At 39.0% G+C, this 19,308-nt stretch overlaps 1 protein-coding gene across 3 annotated transcripts in view; it reads left to right on the plus strand.

The window, feature by feature from the left end:
• RBPMS (RNA binding protein, mRNA processing factor) overlaps positions 1-17,093 on the plus strand; it is a gene marked incomplete at its 3' end in the record, with an annotated part of 123,406 nt that extends 106,313 nt beyond the window's left edge. For 2 of the 3 annotated variants that reach the window (XM_083357301.1, XM_083357303.1), the window contains 3 exons: positions 7,818-7,887; positions 13,207-13,313; positions 13,965-17,093. In XM_083357301.1, coding sequence (XP_083213427.1) covers positions 7,818-7,880 — 63 coding nt within the window. Of the gene's footprint in view, positions 1-7,817; positions 7,888-13,206 lie in introns of all 3 variants that reach the window. The other variant, XM_083357302.1, reaches the window with a different exon arrangement.
• Positions 17,094-19,308: the final 2,215 nt, after the last annotated feature.

Genomic DNA, 19,308 nt, shown 5'->3' on the forward strand with positions numbered 1-19,308 from the left:
TTAACTATAGAAAACATGTTAGGGTTCTGGTATATAATTTTTTGGAAATACCATTCACAGTATAGTCGTGGTTAAATTAAAAGGGCAAATTCTGTGCTAAGTATTATAATGAACAGAACTGAAAGTAAAATCCAGTATCTTCATTTGATGTGGCTAAATCCAGAATACGGTCTGTGGTACTGATGACCCTATTTCAAAAATTCTGATTACATTGTCCTTACTCCCTCTTTTAGAAGAAAACTAAGAAGGATCAAGAGTTTCTCTTTGAAGCAACAGCAACATGTTTCAGATTTTCGTCTGAAAAATACTGACTAACAAGCTATTTGAAAATATTTATTTGTATCCCGCCTTTATTGTTTTTACAAATACCTCAAGGCGGTGAACATATCCGACACGCTTTCACCTCTCCTATTTTCCCCACAACAACCCTGCATGGTGAATTGGGCTGAAAGAGAGTGACATATATACATTATAAAATTATGAATGGGTGATAAAGTCAGATCAGATGAAAGAAGGTTTCTCACACAATGACTGAGAAATTAGGATTGTTTGACATAATAGTTTTCCATTGTTTAGAAGCTCCTGATAGCTAGAAGGCAAAAGCAAGAGAAGGTTCACATCCTGTTTCATTTTCTATTTTTTTGTCTCTTTGTTTGTTGTTTCTAGACTGCAAATCTCCCTCAATGAGGGACCTGGATGATGTACAGCAGGGGTGTCAAACTCAATTTCATTGAGGGCCGCATCAGCATTGCAGTTGCCCTCAGGGGGCCGGGTGGGTATGGCCAGGGTGGGCGTGGCCTACTGGGTGGGCGTGGCTGGAGTGCGTATGGCCTACTGGGTGGGCATGGCCAGCTCTACATCGTTCGCATCAAGGGTGCCTATGGGGGCCTGGGCAGGAGTGGGACAGATCTGAGGGTCTCTGGCAGAAGGAGGGTCTCTGGGCCAGGCCAAGGCAGTGGGGGCCGTTCCCTCACTGTTTCCAGGATGGCTTCGCGGGCCACATGAAACCAGTTCGCGGGCCGGATCCGGCCCCCGGGCCTTGTGTTTGACATGTCTGATGTATAGTATATTACTTTTTCTAGATGTTGGTTGGTCACCAATGGAGAAAAATGTTGAACTAGTTAGGTCTTTAATATAATCCAGCCTAGATTATGTAATTTATATAAATTTAACAAACCAAGTACATTTTTCTTTGGTTTATTTTATTGACAACATGTTGCTTATGCTTGGGAATCTGTAGGGTAACAATATCTGACCTGCAAAAAATCCAAATGACCACTGGGTACATACAAAAAGCTCTAGCTCCTTGCTTCTTTGTATAGGTTATCTCATATGGATGCTGTAGGAATTTTCCTCAGCACAAACATGTTAAAATTTGCTAGTGATCCCTGTCTTGCCACAGGCATGATGCCCACAAATGATGCTTTCATTTACCCATTGAGGGCAGGGAATAATGTTTTCCCCTCCCACCAAATATCACCAGCTAGTAAGAAAAATGTGTACTGATTGTCAGGGATTGAGAGGCAATTTAATGGCTAGATTAGGTTGGATTTCAACTTTCAGAATTCCTTAGCTAGCATTCTTCCTGGAAAACTCTGGGAATTGAAGTCCACACATCTTAAAGGTTGAGAAACACAGCTGGATTAATGGATCTAGAGGAGGAAGTATTTGCCCATAGCAGTGGCCAATAGTACAGTATAATTTATTTTTTTATTTTATTTTAATTCCATTTATATCCCGCCCTTCTCCGAAGACTCAGGGCGGCTTACAAGCTTAGCAATAGCCTTCATTCTATGTATATGCCTGCTTATTAGGGCTTTCACACACACCCCAAGCGGCATTATTACAAAGTCAGCTTAATTGCCCCCAACAATCTGGGTCCTCATTTTACCTACCTCGGAAGGATGGAAGGCTGAGTCAACCTTGCTAGCTGATACCACTCCAAGTGGCTAACTGATTGTAACACCATCTGAATGGTTGAAAAACCACATCAGTTTGTACCCATAACAACACTGTTGCAGTTTATTGCCTGATGAAAGGGGAAAGCAATGCTCTAATGTGGGAACAACTAAGGATGACTGTAAATTGTCTCAGAACTGCACTGGAGACAAGATGAATGTAATGTCACGAGGAGTTGGTAGAAAAAAAGATTTTATTTGCTTTCTGAAATATACTGGCCTTCTCTATTTCAAAAACCTCCTGTACTGAAGGAATACAGAACTGCAAAGAGGAGGCCATTAACCCCTGTGGAATGTGTGCATTGTGGACATTTAAGACGGTCCATTTCCTGAGTTGCTTTAGCATGCCAATGTGTGCAAGTGTAAACATGTTGTTTGCTGCTCCATGTCTGAACTTAATTCAATGCTTTATGAGTCAAAGATTTCTTTTGAGGTATTCTATTGTGCCATCCGAGCTTGCAGGCAATTATTTGATCGACATGGAAGTGGGAACCAGTGCAAACTCTTACATTCAGATTCTAATGCTGAGGGGAATTTGGAGCAAATAAAAAATGACTTTGGAAAAGTGTGAGTGGCAGGCAGTTGTAAGAATTAAAATGGAGATGGGCAGATTTACTCCAGATCTAAGAGTTCAACTAACACAACTCTCTGCCTTTTTGCCTTTTTCTCCCCCCCCCACCATATTGTACCTCCTGAAAAACATTCAAATATCAGGACTGTAATACATTTGATTAAAACTTTCATTAAAATGTGTCCTAATTTAAAAAGTCACATTTAAATATTGTCTGAGCTTAAAAATGACTTAAGTACAAGTACTGATAAAACCATCTACATTATTCCCCTTTCTCATGCAGATAGTGCTTCTCTTGAAGATTTAATTAGTGCAGATTTATTGTCATGAAATTAATTGGCTAAGATTGTGTTTTTCAGTTAAGGACCTTACTTGACCTTTCAGTGGCCTAGTATAACATACCAGGAGAAACACCATTAAATTGCTTGTAAGTCACCTAGAGTCACGGAGAGCGAATAGACAGTCATATAAATATCCTAAATAAATAAATATAATCAACATTTAAACTGAGCTAAACAAATTTAAAATTTAAAATTAACTTTGAGCCTGTTTGGTCTAGTGGTTAAGGAACTGGGCTAGAAACTGGGGGGATGCAATGAGTTCTAGTCCTGCCTTAGGCACAAAGCCAGCTGGGTAACATTGGGCCAGTCATTCTTTCCCAACCCTAGGAAACAAGCAAGGGCAAAGCACTTCTGAAATTTTGCCAGAAAAGTTACAGAGATTTGTCCAGGAAGTTGCCAGGAGTCAACGCTGAATTGAAGAGTCCAGGATTTGATTCACAGGAAAGACCAATTGCTGTGCCAAAGGTGCTTTTCAAAAGGCAACTTGATTTTTTCTTTGAAAAAAGAAGCTTCTTCAGTTCTGACTGAATGGTGGGGAATGGAAGGGTTTATATTTTTTATAGTCATCTGGTTGTTTGCACTCTGAAGATTGTTAGCTCTTTGAGAGACATTGAGGCCACTTGGAAGTTTGTACCCTCAGGGTCACTTCAGAGTGCAAATGGGTGTGGGACTTTCTCGGAGCATCTATTGCACCCATACCTTGCCTCTGTGAAGCTTTCCTTTTTACATGGTCTCTCCTTGGAGCAATACCTGTTAACTCCAAGGAGGCAGAACATACCGCCAGGATTTTATTTTGTTTTTTATAATGACATGTCTGGAACACTGCCAACAAATCCTGGCTTTTTATGCTAGAGCCCCAACATCAATTGCAAATTTATAAGTCACATAATGCAAGTTGTCTCATTTGTCTCTCTGACGATGCGCACAGTTTGACAGACTCGGGGTTTTTCCCACCATGGCATTGAAGAGTCCTCTGCCCTTTCCTGAGTTGGCAACAAATTTCAATTTCTTTTGCCACTGCTGCCCCCTGACTTCCCCCAAAGTTTATGGTGATATATTTTATATAAATTAAAGCTATCTTTAGATGGTGTTGAATTTAATACTGGTACAGTGAAGGATGAATTAATGCTGTTTCACTCATGGGCTGGGGATGAAACGAAGACACAATCAGGCCTAAAAATATGTCAAGACACGTTTAGGTGTCAGTGGGGGGGGGGGGAAGCCCTGAGAAGGACAAAGCAAAAAGCAAATGAAAGAAGGCTCATTTTGTGTGGGTTTTGGCTGAAGCTAATAAAACGGGTATGATTTAGGTGGATTTACTTCTAGTAGGATAATTTCATGCATTATACTTCCTATGCCTGCCTTTTACTTTTTTAAAATTGTGAATAAGACACATAAGAGGATTGTGTGGTTGCATTTATTCAGGTTGATGCAGTATGCTGACTGCCAAGCATTGGATTGTTGCAATATATAATGTAGGATAACCCTAGCCTAGAGTATCAGGGAGGAAGTGACAGATTCTGTCAGCTTCTTAATTAAGGCTTTTGAAGATAGTTTTCTAAGATGATGAAGAAGGTCATTCTTTTTCAAGGAGGGAATTTATTTGGAAAAGAATCCCTTCCTTCTTCCCTCCCTCCCTCCTCAGAATTAAAACTTGACCTATCTCATCTAAAGAATTTGCCCTTGTCCTGGAGTGCAAATCTGGCAGCACATTCACTTTAGTTACAAGGATGCCCTTTTTTTTGCACAACTTTGATTTTCAGGTCTTTCACTTGACTACTGTGATAAGTCTGCTCTCCTATCCTGCTGCTTTGGGGGTCCATCTAAATACTGTAAAGTATTAGAGCTTTTTCCAGTCTCCTTGGCTTTGGTGCAGAGTGGAGTTGTGGGGAATGTAGTGCAATACATCTGCAGTAGAGGGGGGGGGAGATATGACATGGCATCAGCAACAGGACATTATCCACAGGGAGGATGAAAAAAGGCAACATGGCAGCCATAGCAAAGAAGGTGAAGCTCTGTCCCTTTACCTATGCATATCATGATGGCAATACAAGTACAAACGGGGCGGGTCTTTGTGCTGCCACTGTCGCTTTCTTCGGATTCTCCTGCAGACACCACTGCACGTTAATAGGGAAGAGCTACTCATTTTTGTACTCTTTTGTCCAGAACTTTCTGCAGTCATGAGTGACTCAAATCCAATTAATTTAATCTGAGCTTTTCATGACACTTAGCAGCAATGTAGTGGTTTATCTTTTTATCTGATGGCAAGTGTGAAATTGCTTCATCTGCTGGCTGCTTTATTTTCATTTGGCATTGGTTGAATTCTTTGTTGTTTTTGGTGACTTTTTAAAAATGGTCCAGGAAGTAAGTTTCTAAGCAGTTTGTGTGTGTGTGTGTGTATTGCATAAATTTTTGGATTGCTAACAAAGAATTAAAGGGAGACTGATATAGCCATTTCAAACTTATTTGTTCTCATTAGTCAGCCACACCCTTCTGAGATTCGAACCTGGGCTGATTGCACATTAGGCAGTTGTTTTAACCTCTAGGCCACAGGCTCTTTCTCACTTTGTCAGCTGCATCGTGCTCACACAAGCACGAAACCGAAGACACCAGCCTGAAGATGACGAGTGGGACCTCATCGAAACATTGCCAAGACACCCTCAATCCTACACGGGAAAAGACCCGAATACGCCAAGACCTATATACCTATACCCGTGAAAATCTACGAAAACATATATATATATCTCGCACATGCGTGCTAGTCATTTCCAACTCTAGGGGCCGGTGCTCATCTCCGTTTCAAAGCCGAAGAGCCAGCGTTTGAGGACATCTCCGTGGTCATGTGGCCGGCATGACTAGACGCCAAAGGCGCACGGAACGCTGTTACCTTCCCACCATAGTGGTCCCTATTTTCTACTTGCATTTTTACGTGCTTTCGAACTGCTAGGTTGGCAGAAGCTGGGACGAGTAACAGGTGCTCACTCTGTTACGCGGCACTCGGGATATATATATATATATATATATATATATATATATATATATATATATATATATATATATAATGACTCCATGTAATGCTACATAAACTAAATGAACATGCATTGTTTTGCCAAAAGCACCAAGTATCACGTCTTCATATACAGTTCATGTTCAACTGAGCAAAACACCCATAACCAACTACTGACCAATACACAGCTGTCAGTTGATAACTTTTCTTCCTTTTTAAATTATCTGGACATTTATGAAACTGTATTGCATCTCTAATAATGCTAGAGAAATATCTGTTCGTCACACCAAGAATGTAACGGATGCTCTGCAAAAGGGAATTAAAACACTATTTACTAAAACATGATTGCCTCACCTGGAATTATCTGGAAAGCATGTCAACAATGAACTGTGGCTGCAGAATTCAAGCATATAAATCATGTCCCCTGTATTTGTCTATGATCCTTATTGTTATAGCCGTAATATTATAATCTCTGTGTTGATAATTAGCTGGCAAACTGCGGTTTTGAATTCATCTTGGAGGAGGAAATTTCATTTTCATGTCAGCTGGAAAAGAAAGGGATGAGGGGAGGAATGGACTGAGAGACCTCCCTCTTGCGGAGGACCAGGCTGCCTCTTCTGGGAACATCTAAGCCCCCAGTGATGGAGGCACTAGGTTCTACCGGCATTTTGACAAATATTTTATTATACTGCTGTCATTTCTGAATATATTCTGTTATGTACTGGGCTTTTGGAGTATCACCACGTGCATTGCTGGAGAACTAATGGTTCTCCAGCAACCCAGACAGGACATCTTCGGTCCTGCCATTGGTCAACTTTGGGCGGCAAGTATAGCTTCAATCCAATTGGTTAATACCATAGGGCCTGGCTGTATATTGAAGCAGGGTGACTCCAATCTCTCAGTACAGTTTCTGCTTAAATAAAGTATGAGTTTGTCTGTACTCATCTGCGTGTTCTCGTTCCTGCTCATCAGAGCCCACGACATAATATATTCCCTATTCAGTTACGTTTTTAAATGTTAAATGTGCAGTGAAGATAGAACATTTCACGTCTATCTCATGACTGCATATGGATATCTCTGAGACAAGAAAAGATCAACTTCGCAGGAATTTCTGACTTTCCCTTCTCCCTGTTTGGCTTCAGGCCCACCCATCTTTCCAACGAGTTCAAAAATAGCTTCTTGATCCATGTGGGAGGGCTGGGAATGAGATGACACAAAGGGTGAGGCATCATTTACTATAACTTAAAATTATGTTGTATTGTTACGTAAATATGATTATGGAAACCCACCACACACAATGTCTTAATTTTTAAATTTCCAGGTCTCTCAGGCACTCCTTCGTTTTTAAATATGAAATAGTCCCTTCTGAAATATGAAAGGAGGCAGTGCATATATTGATAATGACCACTAATCTCAAGTGGGATCTGCAAATTGCACGAATAAGTTTATGCTTACTAATCTCCTGCTCTCAATAGTCAATGCTCCACTGAATTATATAGTACTTTTTATGTGAGCAGAGTACAGTAGGGCAAAAATCTGCTCTCTGCTCAGAGTTCTTTTTTAAAAGTAAAATTCTTTAAAACAGCTAGATTCATAAGTGATCTCAGTAGGTTAATCAGGTAAAGCAGATCTATTCCCTCTTTTAATGCTCCTTGCATACTCATTCTTCTTGTTGATTCAGTTTTGTTTTTAATCTGCTTCTTCACTGTGTGTAATGATTTAGTAGCTAAGGTACTGCCTTCATTAGTTGCCTTGCAGCAGACCCAGGATATAAAATTTAAAGCTAATAAAAGAAACAAATGAAAAATGGATCCAACTTGCTGTTTGAAATACAAAGATGATTCCTAGCTCCAAGGAACTAGAAAGAGGGCATTGTGCAAAAGCATTGCACATTTTTGCCCGAGTCCCATTTCTCACTTGTGATCTTTGGTCTTTTTCAGATCCGCTGGCTCCCTCCCTCAGAGGCTACTTCTCAGGGCTGGAAGTCCCGTCAGTTCTGCTGAATCCTGTGTGAGTAGAGCACAAGCACCACTCGCCAGAGGCTCCAGCTGATCACGAGGGGAAGTGCAAGGGCTGTGGTTTCTGTTTTGTTTTTGTTTTTGTCTGAACCTGTGATTACTCTCCCCCTTGCAGCTATTCCCTTCTCCCCTATTTCCATATATCTCCTCTCTGAAAAACTACCCTTTGACAAAAAAGGAGAACTCTCTTATGCAATTTGGAGGGGACAGATTTGTTGTTCTGTGGCATAATATTAGTAGCAGTAGTAATAGTACTGCTAATATTAATATTCTGGAAGCTCAAATCAGCATACATCAGGAAACTGGGCTGGGACAGAATGATGGTTGAAAATCATGATGGTCGGTTGCGGATTGGGCTCTGCATCTCTTCAGATCCAAGACCCAACACCTTAACCGATGATTTAAATTAAACGAATTGGCTGAAATTAGAAGTTTTAATGCCTTCAAAATGACACATGTAAGAGAAAGGCGTTTTTGTACATTCTTTCTCATGGTTAAAAAAATAGGAGGAGGACAGGGCTAAACCTTATTTTAATATGATGTTATTAATCAGTTAGAAATGGATGTAGGAATGAGCTGAGCTTGCTAGCAGTAATTAACAAATATTAAAAAAAATATGAAATTATAAATGAAAGGCCCTAATCGTGTAGGCTAGTGGGTATTTGGGGAATTTTCAAGGCCATTGCAATGAGTTAAATCTGATGTTCTTCAGATACCCCAACAAAAGACAAAGTCTGTTACTTTCTATAACTGCCCACCTTGCCTGCAGTGGGACCTTTCCAAGCAGGGTCTTTTGTAAAGATTGCATTGCATTCCAACGTGACATTTTCATATCGCCAGTGATTAGTTGTCCCCCATTCTTTTAGGGATGGAAATAAACCCTTCCCTGTGTGTATGAGACCCCTGTAATACGTGGGTCAGTGGATCAGGAAGGAGGGAATGCTATTTTGCCTGGTTCAGGAATGGTAGATGATCTGAAATAGCAATAGCACTTAGACTTATATGTCGCTTCACAGTGCTTTACAACCATCGTTAAGTGGTTTACCACTTAACATTCTTAGGTGAATGTCAGAATAGGCAAGTGATATGGCTACAATGTTGAGGGTTCATGTCCATACTACAAATCCCATCTGCCCTCTAGATAAAACGAACCCAAGCCAGCCTCTCTGACTTTTGCAGCTTTTTGTTTCTGAACCAAAGAGAATTGATTCACCAGTTATCTTTGTCTATTTTAAAATTATTTTTAGCCAAATAAAACAAATCTGTTTTTTTTTAGAGCAAGAACAACAAAAGTTAAACTTCGCTGGCTGCACTTCAGGGTTGGAAAGCTGTAAATCAAGGGTACATGCAGGGTTATGGAAGGACAGAGGCCACGGGGTGAAAAGAAAAAAGAAGGGGAAAAATGCAAGCTGAATTTAGTTCTGTAAACAAAATGGGACAACTTAAGAATGCAAAGCAGTGTGGCTGCCCTGATGGGCCGAAAAGAGGAGGAAAATTTTCTCCTGAGGAACTGCTGGTCTGAGTCAGGCAGTGGTCGAAACTCAAAGCCCCCCTCCTTTGGAGCTGTATTTTTCAGACCTCCTACATAGTATATTTCTGTATACTATGTCTCCCTTCCCACCCCTGAAGTCCTGTGGATTTGGGAATTTATGCATATTCTCATTTCAGCCTTGGGAGCTGTAACTGTTAGGCTTCATTATCTCATGGTGTAGTCTGGTAGCATTCCAAAATGGACCTGTTGTTTTTCTTGCATCTTTTGGTGGCAGAAGACATGTGACCGAATACAAGCACTTTGTTCAGGAATAGGTATAGGTAGATGTGCCACGAGTGATGTCAGATACACAGTTGTGACAGTTGCAGAGAATGGTTTTGGAGTTGAAAGAGGGAGGTGTCAGCATGCTTAGAGGAACACACCAGATTTACAGGGACGGCAATATAACTAGGTTGAAAGAAAAACCCTAATGAGCAAAACAGCTCTTAACAGCAATAAAATAGGACTAAACATCATCAGCAGGATAGGATGCTGATCATCTGCAGAAAAAACAAAATGGCTGGGTGTGAGAATGTAATGCAGTGTATTCTGAAAAAAAGTCTTGGCAGTGTGGTGGAACCTTAAAAGAAGAACAGTGTTTTGATGGGGAATCACATACTGTGCTGTCAAAATATGGTTGGTCGATTGTGACTTAGTGTGTTATATAAATCCAGCTACTGTGGTTTATGACTTAATATACATTTAAACCCTAATTACTGAACCATGACTTAGCATGATATATCAACCCAGTCTTTGTTGCAGATCCCACTTAGGCAGTATTACCCATTCAGAACGCTTTCAGATTCTATGGGACAATCTCAAAACCACCATACCTGAGCATTTCTGATGCAGTTTCTGCTTAGTCACAAGCCAAAAAACAAAACAAAAACAAAACACTGGTTGGGCAAACTTCAGCAATGGTAATGGCTCAGTAGAGCCAGCCAGGAAAAATATAGTAGTAAAATGCTAAAAAGAATTTGTTGTTGCTGATGCAAAAGTGGGCTTTCATTTCCTATTCCTTCATATCTGAAAATATGGCTGGTATCGGATTATGTAACAAAATAACTGTGTTGGCTGGGGATCTGGGAGTTGAAGGCCAACATACCTGAAGGTCATGCAGTTGGAGATGTTTTGAAGAAGCTCTGTGATGTTCAGTGGCACTCTGTTGAACATCATAGAGTTCAGCTGAGTTCTGAAAGACTATCTCTTCATACTGTGCATATGAGCACCCAACAGGAAGCCAGTCTTTGTTGGAAATTCACTACTCAACCTTTCTATTAGTTTCCCAAGGCTTTTTTTAAAAAAAATGCTGGTCATGTATGAAATTGTTAAGCACCTCAGAACCAGTTGATCTTCATATGTCTAAATTTTAACCATGATTAGACCAATATTGTATTACGTTGGGAGAAGAGATGCTGTTGACCTATTTTTGTGCTTGTTTAAAACCAGCAATTTCTATCCCAATGTGAGTTTTGAAATTGCTAAGATTCGCAAGAGAGTTAGTCAAAGTGAGTACATAAAGGATTGATGAAGAAGATAACTTTTTAATTCCAGTAACCTTTTCTCCCCCCACCAATCTATTCAGCTTAGTCTTGTCACATTTGAAAATCACATCACAGCTTCATTAGACAGAATATAATGATTTACACTGGCATTCTCTTTGCAAGCTCAATGTATTTTTCCTAATATAGCAACTTTCTTTTCCCAAGCCTAAATAATTTAATCATCGGTGACTAAATGAGAATCGGCCGGTGTTTTTAAGCACAGATACAATGAATGCGGCAGTAAGTTATTTTCATACTAGCATATTTGTGTATGAGAGGGAGAGATATAAAAATAAGATTGGAGGACTTGCAGATTTTTCTCTCCAAAACATTATGCAAGCATAACCATATTTGGGAACAATTCTCTAAGTTATTGCAACAGCAAACCACGAAACATCTGTATGTAAAGTTCATCTTCCATAACGCATATGAATCTTGAGGCATCAAAAAAAATTAACTAGACTCTTTTTTAAAAAATCAAGACCATAGAATGGTTATTTCATACACTAAAAGTACACCTGCTGGCAAAGCAGCCTAGCAATTGGAAAATGGCTACATGGGTTGATCCTACTTCAGGCCAATATTTTACAACAGACTGTTCCTATTTGGACAATGAGCCAATACTTCAAGTTCACCGTTCTTGCTGGCTTAGATCACTTGGACTGCACCCATCCAACTTTTGCCAATAGGAAAGCTGCCTTTTACTGATTTCAGTACCTATCTTTGGGCAAGTAATTATTCTTTATCCTAGCCTATCTCTGTAGGCTGGTTATAAGGATAATAATTTATTTTTTTGATCCTATTCCACATTCGGAGAAAAAGATGGGTGACACACATTGTTGACTAATCATTATAAAATCAAGCTAAATGTCAGCATTTCCATTGATTTTTAACAGGATTACAGTTTTCAATTTACAAATAGATCTCATGTAATTATAATTGCTTAGTAGATTCTCCAAATTGTTTCATTCACTGGAAATTGTATCATCCATGAATAGGAATGAATTTTTTTAGATAAGTTAACTCACATTTTTGTGATTCAGTGTGATATTTAGCAAGTTATCATTTCCTTGTCTTGAGAGGGATAGATGTACTGTATCCTCAAGATCTTCCTTTATTGCTCTAACAGCCAAGTAAAATGGCCTATCTCCCATGGGTTGAAGAGGTTTCTGCAGTTCAAATGTTGGGAAATAACAGGATTATAGCCTTCATGTCTAGCAGTTAAGATGCTACTTGTCCGCAGAGTGTTCAGAGATTAATGGTGGAGTATAAAAACTCTTTGGGAAACCATATGATAAAATACTGAGTTATGAATGCTCAGTTATTGGAGATGTATTGAGGTATTTGCTGTTTATATTTTGCTATATTCATCTGGTACCATGTTAGGATTCTATAAAATTGCTTGGAAATATGTGATTGAAGCAGTATAGAAGTCCTAGTAACAAGTAAAATATAAATAATATAAACAAACAAGCAAAAAAGTGACTGAAGTGCCTAATCGGTATCACGAATTGTATCTGTGCCTTAGAATCAATGTTGAGTTGGCAAGGTTTTTCAAAAGTGATTTGCCCTTGTCCATTTCCTAGGACTGGGAGAGAGGAACTGCCCCAGTTGGCTTTGTGCCTAAGGCACTAGAACTCAGGTCCCCCCAGTTTCTAGCCTGATGCCTTAATCCCTACAGCGAATTGGCTTTATCATGTATTGGTAACACTAAAATAAAATATATAGTCAGGAAAAGAAAGCCAAAAACAGTATTTCTGCACATTAGATAAGAACATGAACCCAGTATACAAAGTTTGATGAATAACTAAGTTCTATTACAGCTATTTGTACCATCATTGTGTATTATATTTCAGTTGGCTACAGATTAATAAATAACATTGTGTGAGTTCAAGTTGTGCCTTATATAAATCAGTCTGCTTCTATTTTTATCTATTATCCAAACCCTGTATGTAAGCAGGGAAAATTGTTTTCACAATGTTAAGTAAAAGTTACAATGATCGGGCTCTTCCCTAAGCTGAAACGTATGTGACTTTTTAAGAGACTGTGTAAGATAAGAGATTTTTATTAAGTGGCCTGAGGCAATTTGTTCTCGTTTGGAATCCGTTTTCAGAAATGAGATTGGGAGACAATCACGAGAGAGGAGAAATGTGTTGCATATACTAATTAGTGATACTTTATAAATTCGGCATTATAATAAATGGAGTTTCTGATGACGCATTTATCTCTGCCTTAGGTATCAGGTGTGTGATGGCGGCTACACTCTGTCTTGTGGGTATTAATGCATTCTTCCAAAGTCGCTACTGATGTCTTACCTTCATCTTCCAAACTGCAGTGTGGTCGGTAAGTCAACATCTACTGCAGTCATTAAAAGTACACTTTATTTTGAGTGAGCCAAAAATCTTTTAATACCTCTTCAGCATTGGGAACGGACACCAGGCTTCCACATAACTACAGTATGTAGCTTTAGATCATTCTGTTTTCATAAATAAGTGGACAAATGTTTTTTACTCAGTTGTTTAATTAGGTTCTCCTTATCTAGTTTTAGGGCTTGTATGAAGAACAGCTCGTGTTTTAGGTGATATTTATGCAGAAATATTGAAAATTCAAAAGGGTTCACAAAACTTTCAAGCAGCAATGTATCAGCAACAGTAAGGGTCAATAAGGTTTTGGGTGTTTTTCCCCCCCCACTATTGTGCCTTACACATTAAAGCTTTACACAGTTTAGTCCTAGACTGTGGCTTAATTTACTGCATTTTCACGGCAAGTACTCCAGCAGTTTAACATGGAAGTGTAGACCACCTCCTAACCTCCATCCAATATTAGCCTTCATTATCTTTTTCCCATTTTAGCATCCACTGTATTTTGTCATTCTCTGGATTTTCCATTAACAATGGCCTCCAGGTTTGGGAAGGCTGTTCTGGGCTTTCTGGCCATTTGGAACCTTTGATTGTACTGTTTTCTCCTCGTAAGCATGTCTTTTCTTTTTTACAGGCTTAAAAAAAACCCCTCACACGAGCGTGGATTCCTTCAAGACTTTGCCACAGCCTCTATCACACATCTTCTTAAAAATAGAATAGAAAGTATTGAATAATAATGGTAATGATAAAAATGCCAAATCCAGTCTAAACACCTGGTTGACTATGCGATGAACCATAATAATAATAATAATAATATGTTCTTCTACATTGTATAAAAGCTTAAGAGTTTCAATTCTATAAGCATGAATGAATTTCTGGTTTGAAAAAAAATTATTTTCAAGCAGAGCAGCAAAGAGAATAAGTATTTTTTATACCAAGCATTTTAAGTAAGAAGACTTTACCTTGGGCAGAAGAACTGATTACTGTATATGTTTGACTTTTAAATAATGTGTAATCTCCTTTTCCTACCCTTTTAAGATGCATGTTCAAGGCATGTTTTTAAATCTGGTTCAGATTTTTTTAAAAAAGTGTATTGTTTGAAATGCACAGACATTTTGGTTATCAGGTTTTGGAGCCTGAGATGGTGTGTTTTAAATATATGAAGTGTATTCTTGTAGTACTTATTTTCATGTTTTGCCTAATTGTGCCAAATTATATTGAGCAAGACAATCAGCAATATAATAGCTTTTTCATGATTGTAACAGTTGGTGCGCTGTACATTAGCGGTGCCTGATCGCTAGTTCCTGCTGTATTTTTCCCCCCTCTATATTTGGATACGCAATCGCGTGGGAATAAGTAGTACACAGTAGAAAGTAGAAAGGCAATTTCTGTTATGAATGAAAATGTGCGGTCATAATTATGAACATTTCTGCAACTGTGTCTACCATAGTATACCACTTCTCTTCAGATAAATATATCTCATGCAACTGTGTGTATTATTTGGAAAAAGGAAAAAGAAAAAAAAAACACCCTGGTATTTGTGAGAACCCATCCTGGATGGCAAAGCTGACCAGGAAGTTATGTACTCTACACTGTGTGTGTATGTGTGTGTATCTTTGGAAGGTAGGTTAGTTTTGTGTTTTTTTGTTCTAGATGTAAAGCAAATTGTTGTGAAGTCATATTCTTGGGGAAGGTAAGAGGTGATTGGAGCACTGATCCAGAAAACTGAACCTTCAGTTGTTGATCCCAGCACCTCATGCCTATGAAAAATGCCAAAGTTTTGGTTTTTTTTTTTTTTTGCTGAATCTGGTTCTAATGAAATGGCCACCTTTGGGGTATTTGGTTTGCCAGCTGTTCTTGTTTTTTCCCAGGTAATCTCAGCAGCTGGCATATGTAGTCAGCCCCAAATCTATGCACTGGTTCCAGATCGTGGTTTTTGAGGTGGCAGCAGTAGCAGCCCCACGTAAAGCATTGCCTTCGTGGCTTGAACTTCCTGCCGCCCACTTTTAAATAGCTTTTCAGCTTCACCTACTGTAAATCTGGGCTCTTTGGGGGGGAAAAAAGAGAAGAAAAGATAAAGCTGCCTCTCTAGGAACACAAGCAATACTGGGAATGATTTCAGGCACAACCTGCCAAGGAAAAGCTACTTCAAACTTTCCACTTTCTTGGAAGTTTCTCTTTAGGAGCCAGATAATGGCTATAGACGTATGACATTGCCCAGTCTGGGTCGACTTTAGTGTTGCAATGGGACTCTGGAACCGTTTTTTTTTAAAGGGGGGTCTTTTGCTTTCTTTCTATTGAAGAGAAAAAAACTCTCCCATAGATCAGCTTTAGCTCAGGTGTGACTCACAAATTCAGCTGTAGCCAAAGGCTGCACCTCTTAGAAGCTAATGACCTGAATTATTAAAGTTTTTCTAATCTTCTTCCTGTTTCCACTTTTAGGTGGTCTGTTGAATAGAGCTTGCTTCTGGGTGCATAAGATTGCACCTGCAGTTCTTTGGACAGCTAGGAAAGCAGTTACTTAGGGCAGAAGAGTTTGTGTAAAATTATTCTTCCCTCAATTGCTGAAGGCTGCCAATACCAGAAATCCCTCACTGTACTCCCTCCAGCTGCTAGCCCAGAGATTTTACAATAGTGATTCTGCCGGCTTGCTCAGTAGAGAAGCCCATAGGGTTAAGTAGGATCAAAATTTTCATGAAGCAGCTTCTCTGCCAGGATTATTATCACTTATCCTGAAATAAGTTATGTTATTTTGTAAAGAATATAAATTATACATCAAAATGTAATTACAAGAGGGTTGCTTGGCATGTCCTCCTCTGGATGTGATGCAGCTGCTACTCCTGAGAGTTGTACCCTGAACACATCAGAAGAGTCCCAGGTTGGAACTGAAAAATGCCCATTATTAAGCAAACAATATGAACAAATTTAAAATGTAACTGTAGGTGGTTAAAAAAACCCCTAAAAAGATTTGTGCTGGATTGTTTCACAAAACACTTGACTTTTCTCTACGGCTTTTTACTGGCAGTGACTGAATTATATAATGCTTCCAATTTGTCTATGATTTTTTTAAAAGAAAAAAAATTGTTCGAAGATACTTTTTTCTATTATAATTTTCTAAAAATAAAAGCAAATGAATAAAATAAAAATATGGTCTATGCTACCATGTCTGTTTATTTACTTGTACCCATTTAAGGAAATTAGAATCTGTGACAATCAGTGCTAATACTTAGTTTTAATACTTCACCCCAACCCAGTTTTATTTATACTTCCCTCTTCGATAGTAAATTGGAAAAAACCTGAGCACGTCTCAATAGCAGCTACAAGTCAGTATTGGCCCAGGTACCTCCTAAAGATTACCACAGATTCTGAGACTCATGGCAGGTGTAGTCTCCACAAATCACACAGCTCTGTCCTTAACCTTCTCCCAAATCCTGCAATCGACTCCTACAGAATAAAATCACAAAAAACAAGAAAACCATCAGAAAAAAAGAAGAAAAACCAACCATCTCTGTTAGGAGATTGAGAGAAGTTTAAATAGGAGAGAGGCTAAGAAGAACCACTCCAGAGTCCCAACTTCAATGTAAAAGAGGCCTTTCTCTTATAACATCCTCCCAATACTAAATACCTCCATCCTATTGACCATGACAGAAAATGTGGTAGAAGCCCAGCCCCAAATCAACTGGAGAGGATTTGAAGAAATGTCTTGAATGAGAAGGTAAATGTCTTCAAGGAAAAACAAACAAGTCCAGTTGCCTTTTGAAAAAACACCTTTGGGACAACCATGACTTGGATGACTGAGAATATCCATAGACATACAAATAGAGAGAATCCAAACTATTAGTTCCCAAGCTAGCCACTTGTAATTAGTCACTGATCTTCTGCACTCAACAAGGTAAGAGCAAGAGCCACAAGCTTACGCAGATCTTATATAAAATGTTAAAGACAGCATGGGCATGCAAATACACTAAAGAAGACCCACAATACAAGAATAATTGTTTTACACTGATAACAAATGAGAATAACTACACATGGGTATCCTTCAGGGATGGAAATCATTACAGACACATTCTTAGAACACATCGTAGCTTTGATATTGAAATGAGCTAGACTCTGTTCTTCCAACAAACTGCATTTATTGTGGAAGAGGGAAGAGATAAGGAGGCATGGCATGGATCCAGGTCTATAACAATTTGCCACAGCCAGCTCACCATGGCCAACTTGTCAAGGTCAACTCGCCATGGCCAACTCGCTGCAGGACAACTCGCCGGGGGACAAGTGTTACACTGATATCAAAGAAATGATGGAATAGAATCAGTAACGAAGGGATGCAAAAACAGGGACAAAATGACATATGAATGACAAAATTTAAAATATTTAAATAGTTAAATTGATTTGTTAAATTGCCCTGCGGCAAGTTGTCCATGACAAATTGTCTTGCAATGAGTTGGCTGTGGCAAGTTAGCCATGGCAAGTTGGCTGCAGTGAGTTGGCCATGGCGAGTTGTCCCATTCCACGTGGCTCCTCGAATCCTGCCTTTCAAGACAAGGACTCTAGTATCAATTAATCACTACCAGGCACGGATTGGCACAGAAATGAAATCCCATGCTTAAGGATGCTACATGAAAGATAAAAAGGGCACCCAAGATAGAAAAACATGTATGTACACAGGCAGCTCTCAACTCACAACCTTTTGTTTAGTGACTATTCAGTTACAATGGCACTGAAAAGTGATTTTAGTTTTTCACATGTGCAGCACCTTTGCAGCATCCCCATGGTCACATGATCAAAATTTTCGATTTCTGAATTCTGAAAACAAGATATAATCCTCTTCCACCTTGCTCTGTAATAAGAAAAGGAATTCTAAAGTACCGGATGGTGAAAATACATTTACTTTAACCAAGCCAAGGATATGCCTCTGCTGGTCTCTGAGCAGTAGGATAGTAAAAGATTCATGCCAACACATTTGCAACTACCTGACAGTCTCAAGATAACAACGTCACCACTATGACTTTGTGATTACCACGATCTTCAAATCTTTTTCCGTCATCAGTTCTGAAAGCCTGGCACCCTCTCGTGTCCTACCACCAAGTTCCTTGTGCTACAGAAAGTGACAGGAAAAACCAAATGGACATTATTTACCTATTTTCTCCAAATTCACTTGCTTTTCTCTATTCTCTAGATCAGAGTTTCCCAACCTTGGCAATGTTAAGACAACTGGACTTCAACTCCCAGAATTCCCCAGCCAGCCATGCTGGCTGGGGAATTCTGGGAGATGAAGTCCAGCCGTCTAAACATTGCCAAGGTTGGAAAACCCTGCTCTAGATAGAAGCTTGGAAGGACTGTGATCAATTAAATATCAAATGCATTACAAACAGCTTCATTATCATTGCTCTCTAGCAAACATACAAAATCCTGCTACAGTAGTTTTTCCATTTCATGTCTTACTTCATAAAATTATAAATATTAGCAGAAGAAATTAAATTACTCTTACCAATTTGTTCAGTAACATCCAACAGATCTATATTTTTATCACCAAATTAATCTAATTAAAAAATTATGCTCTCAGTTTGTAAAGCCAGGCTTTTCAGTGAGGCTATCTATGCTCAAGCATCATTATTGTTTCCTTGCTCAGTTTAATCTTTAAAGCCAAAAGAAAATGCATACTTGAGCGCATAAATTTCCTCTCCACACTTGATAAGTTCATGGCCAGACCTCGCTTACTGCCTGATTAATAACATCATTATCAATTACTAAAACTATTTCTAGAGCAGCAATTTGTTTCATTATCTTTCATTTCTTAAAACCGGGTGTAAATACACAGTTTATTCATATTAAATCAATTACCCATATTAAATCAACTATACATTCCAATCATTGGGAAAAATATATATATTCTTACCTTCGCTTCCCCCAACTCATGCCCTTTTGTTTCCTTCATCACAGCCAGCAGTTATATAATGGAAAGTCACTCTTATCAC

The sequence above is a fragment of the Vipera ursinii genome, assembly GCF_947247035.1.
Source record: "Vipera ursinii genome assembly, chromosome: 2".
NCBI classification, from domain to species: Eukaryota; Metazoa; Chordata; class Lepidosauria; order Squamata; family Viperidae; genus Vipera; species Vipera ursinii.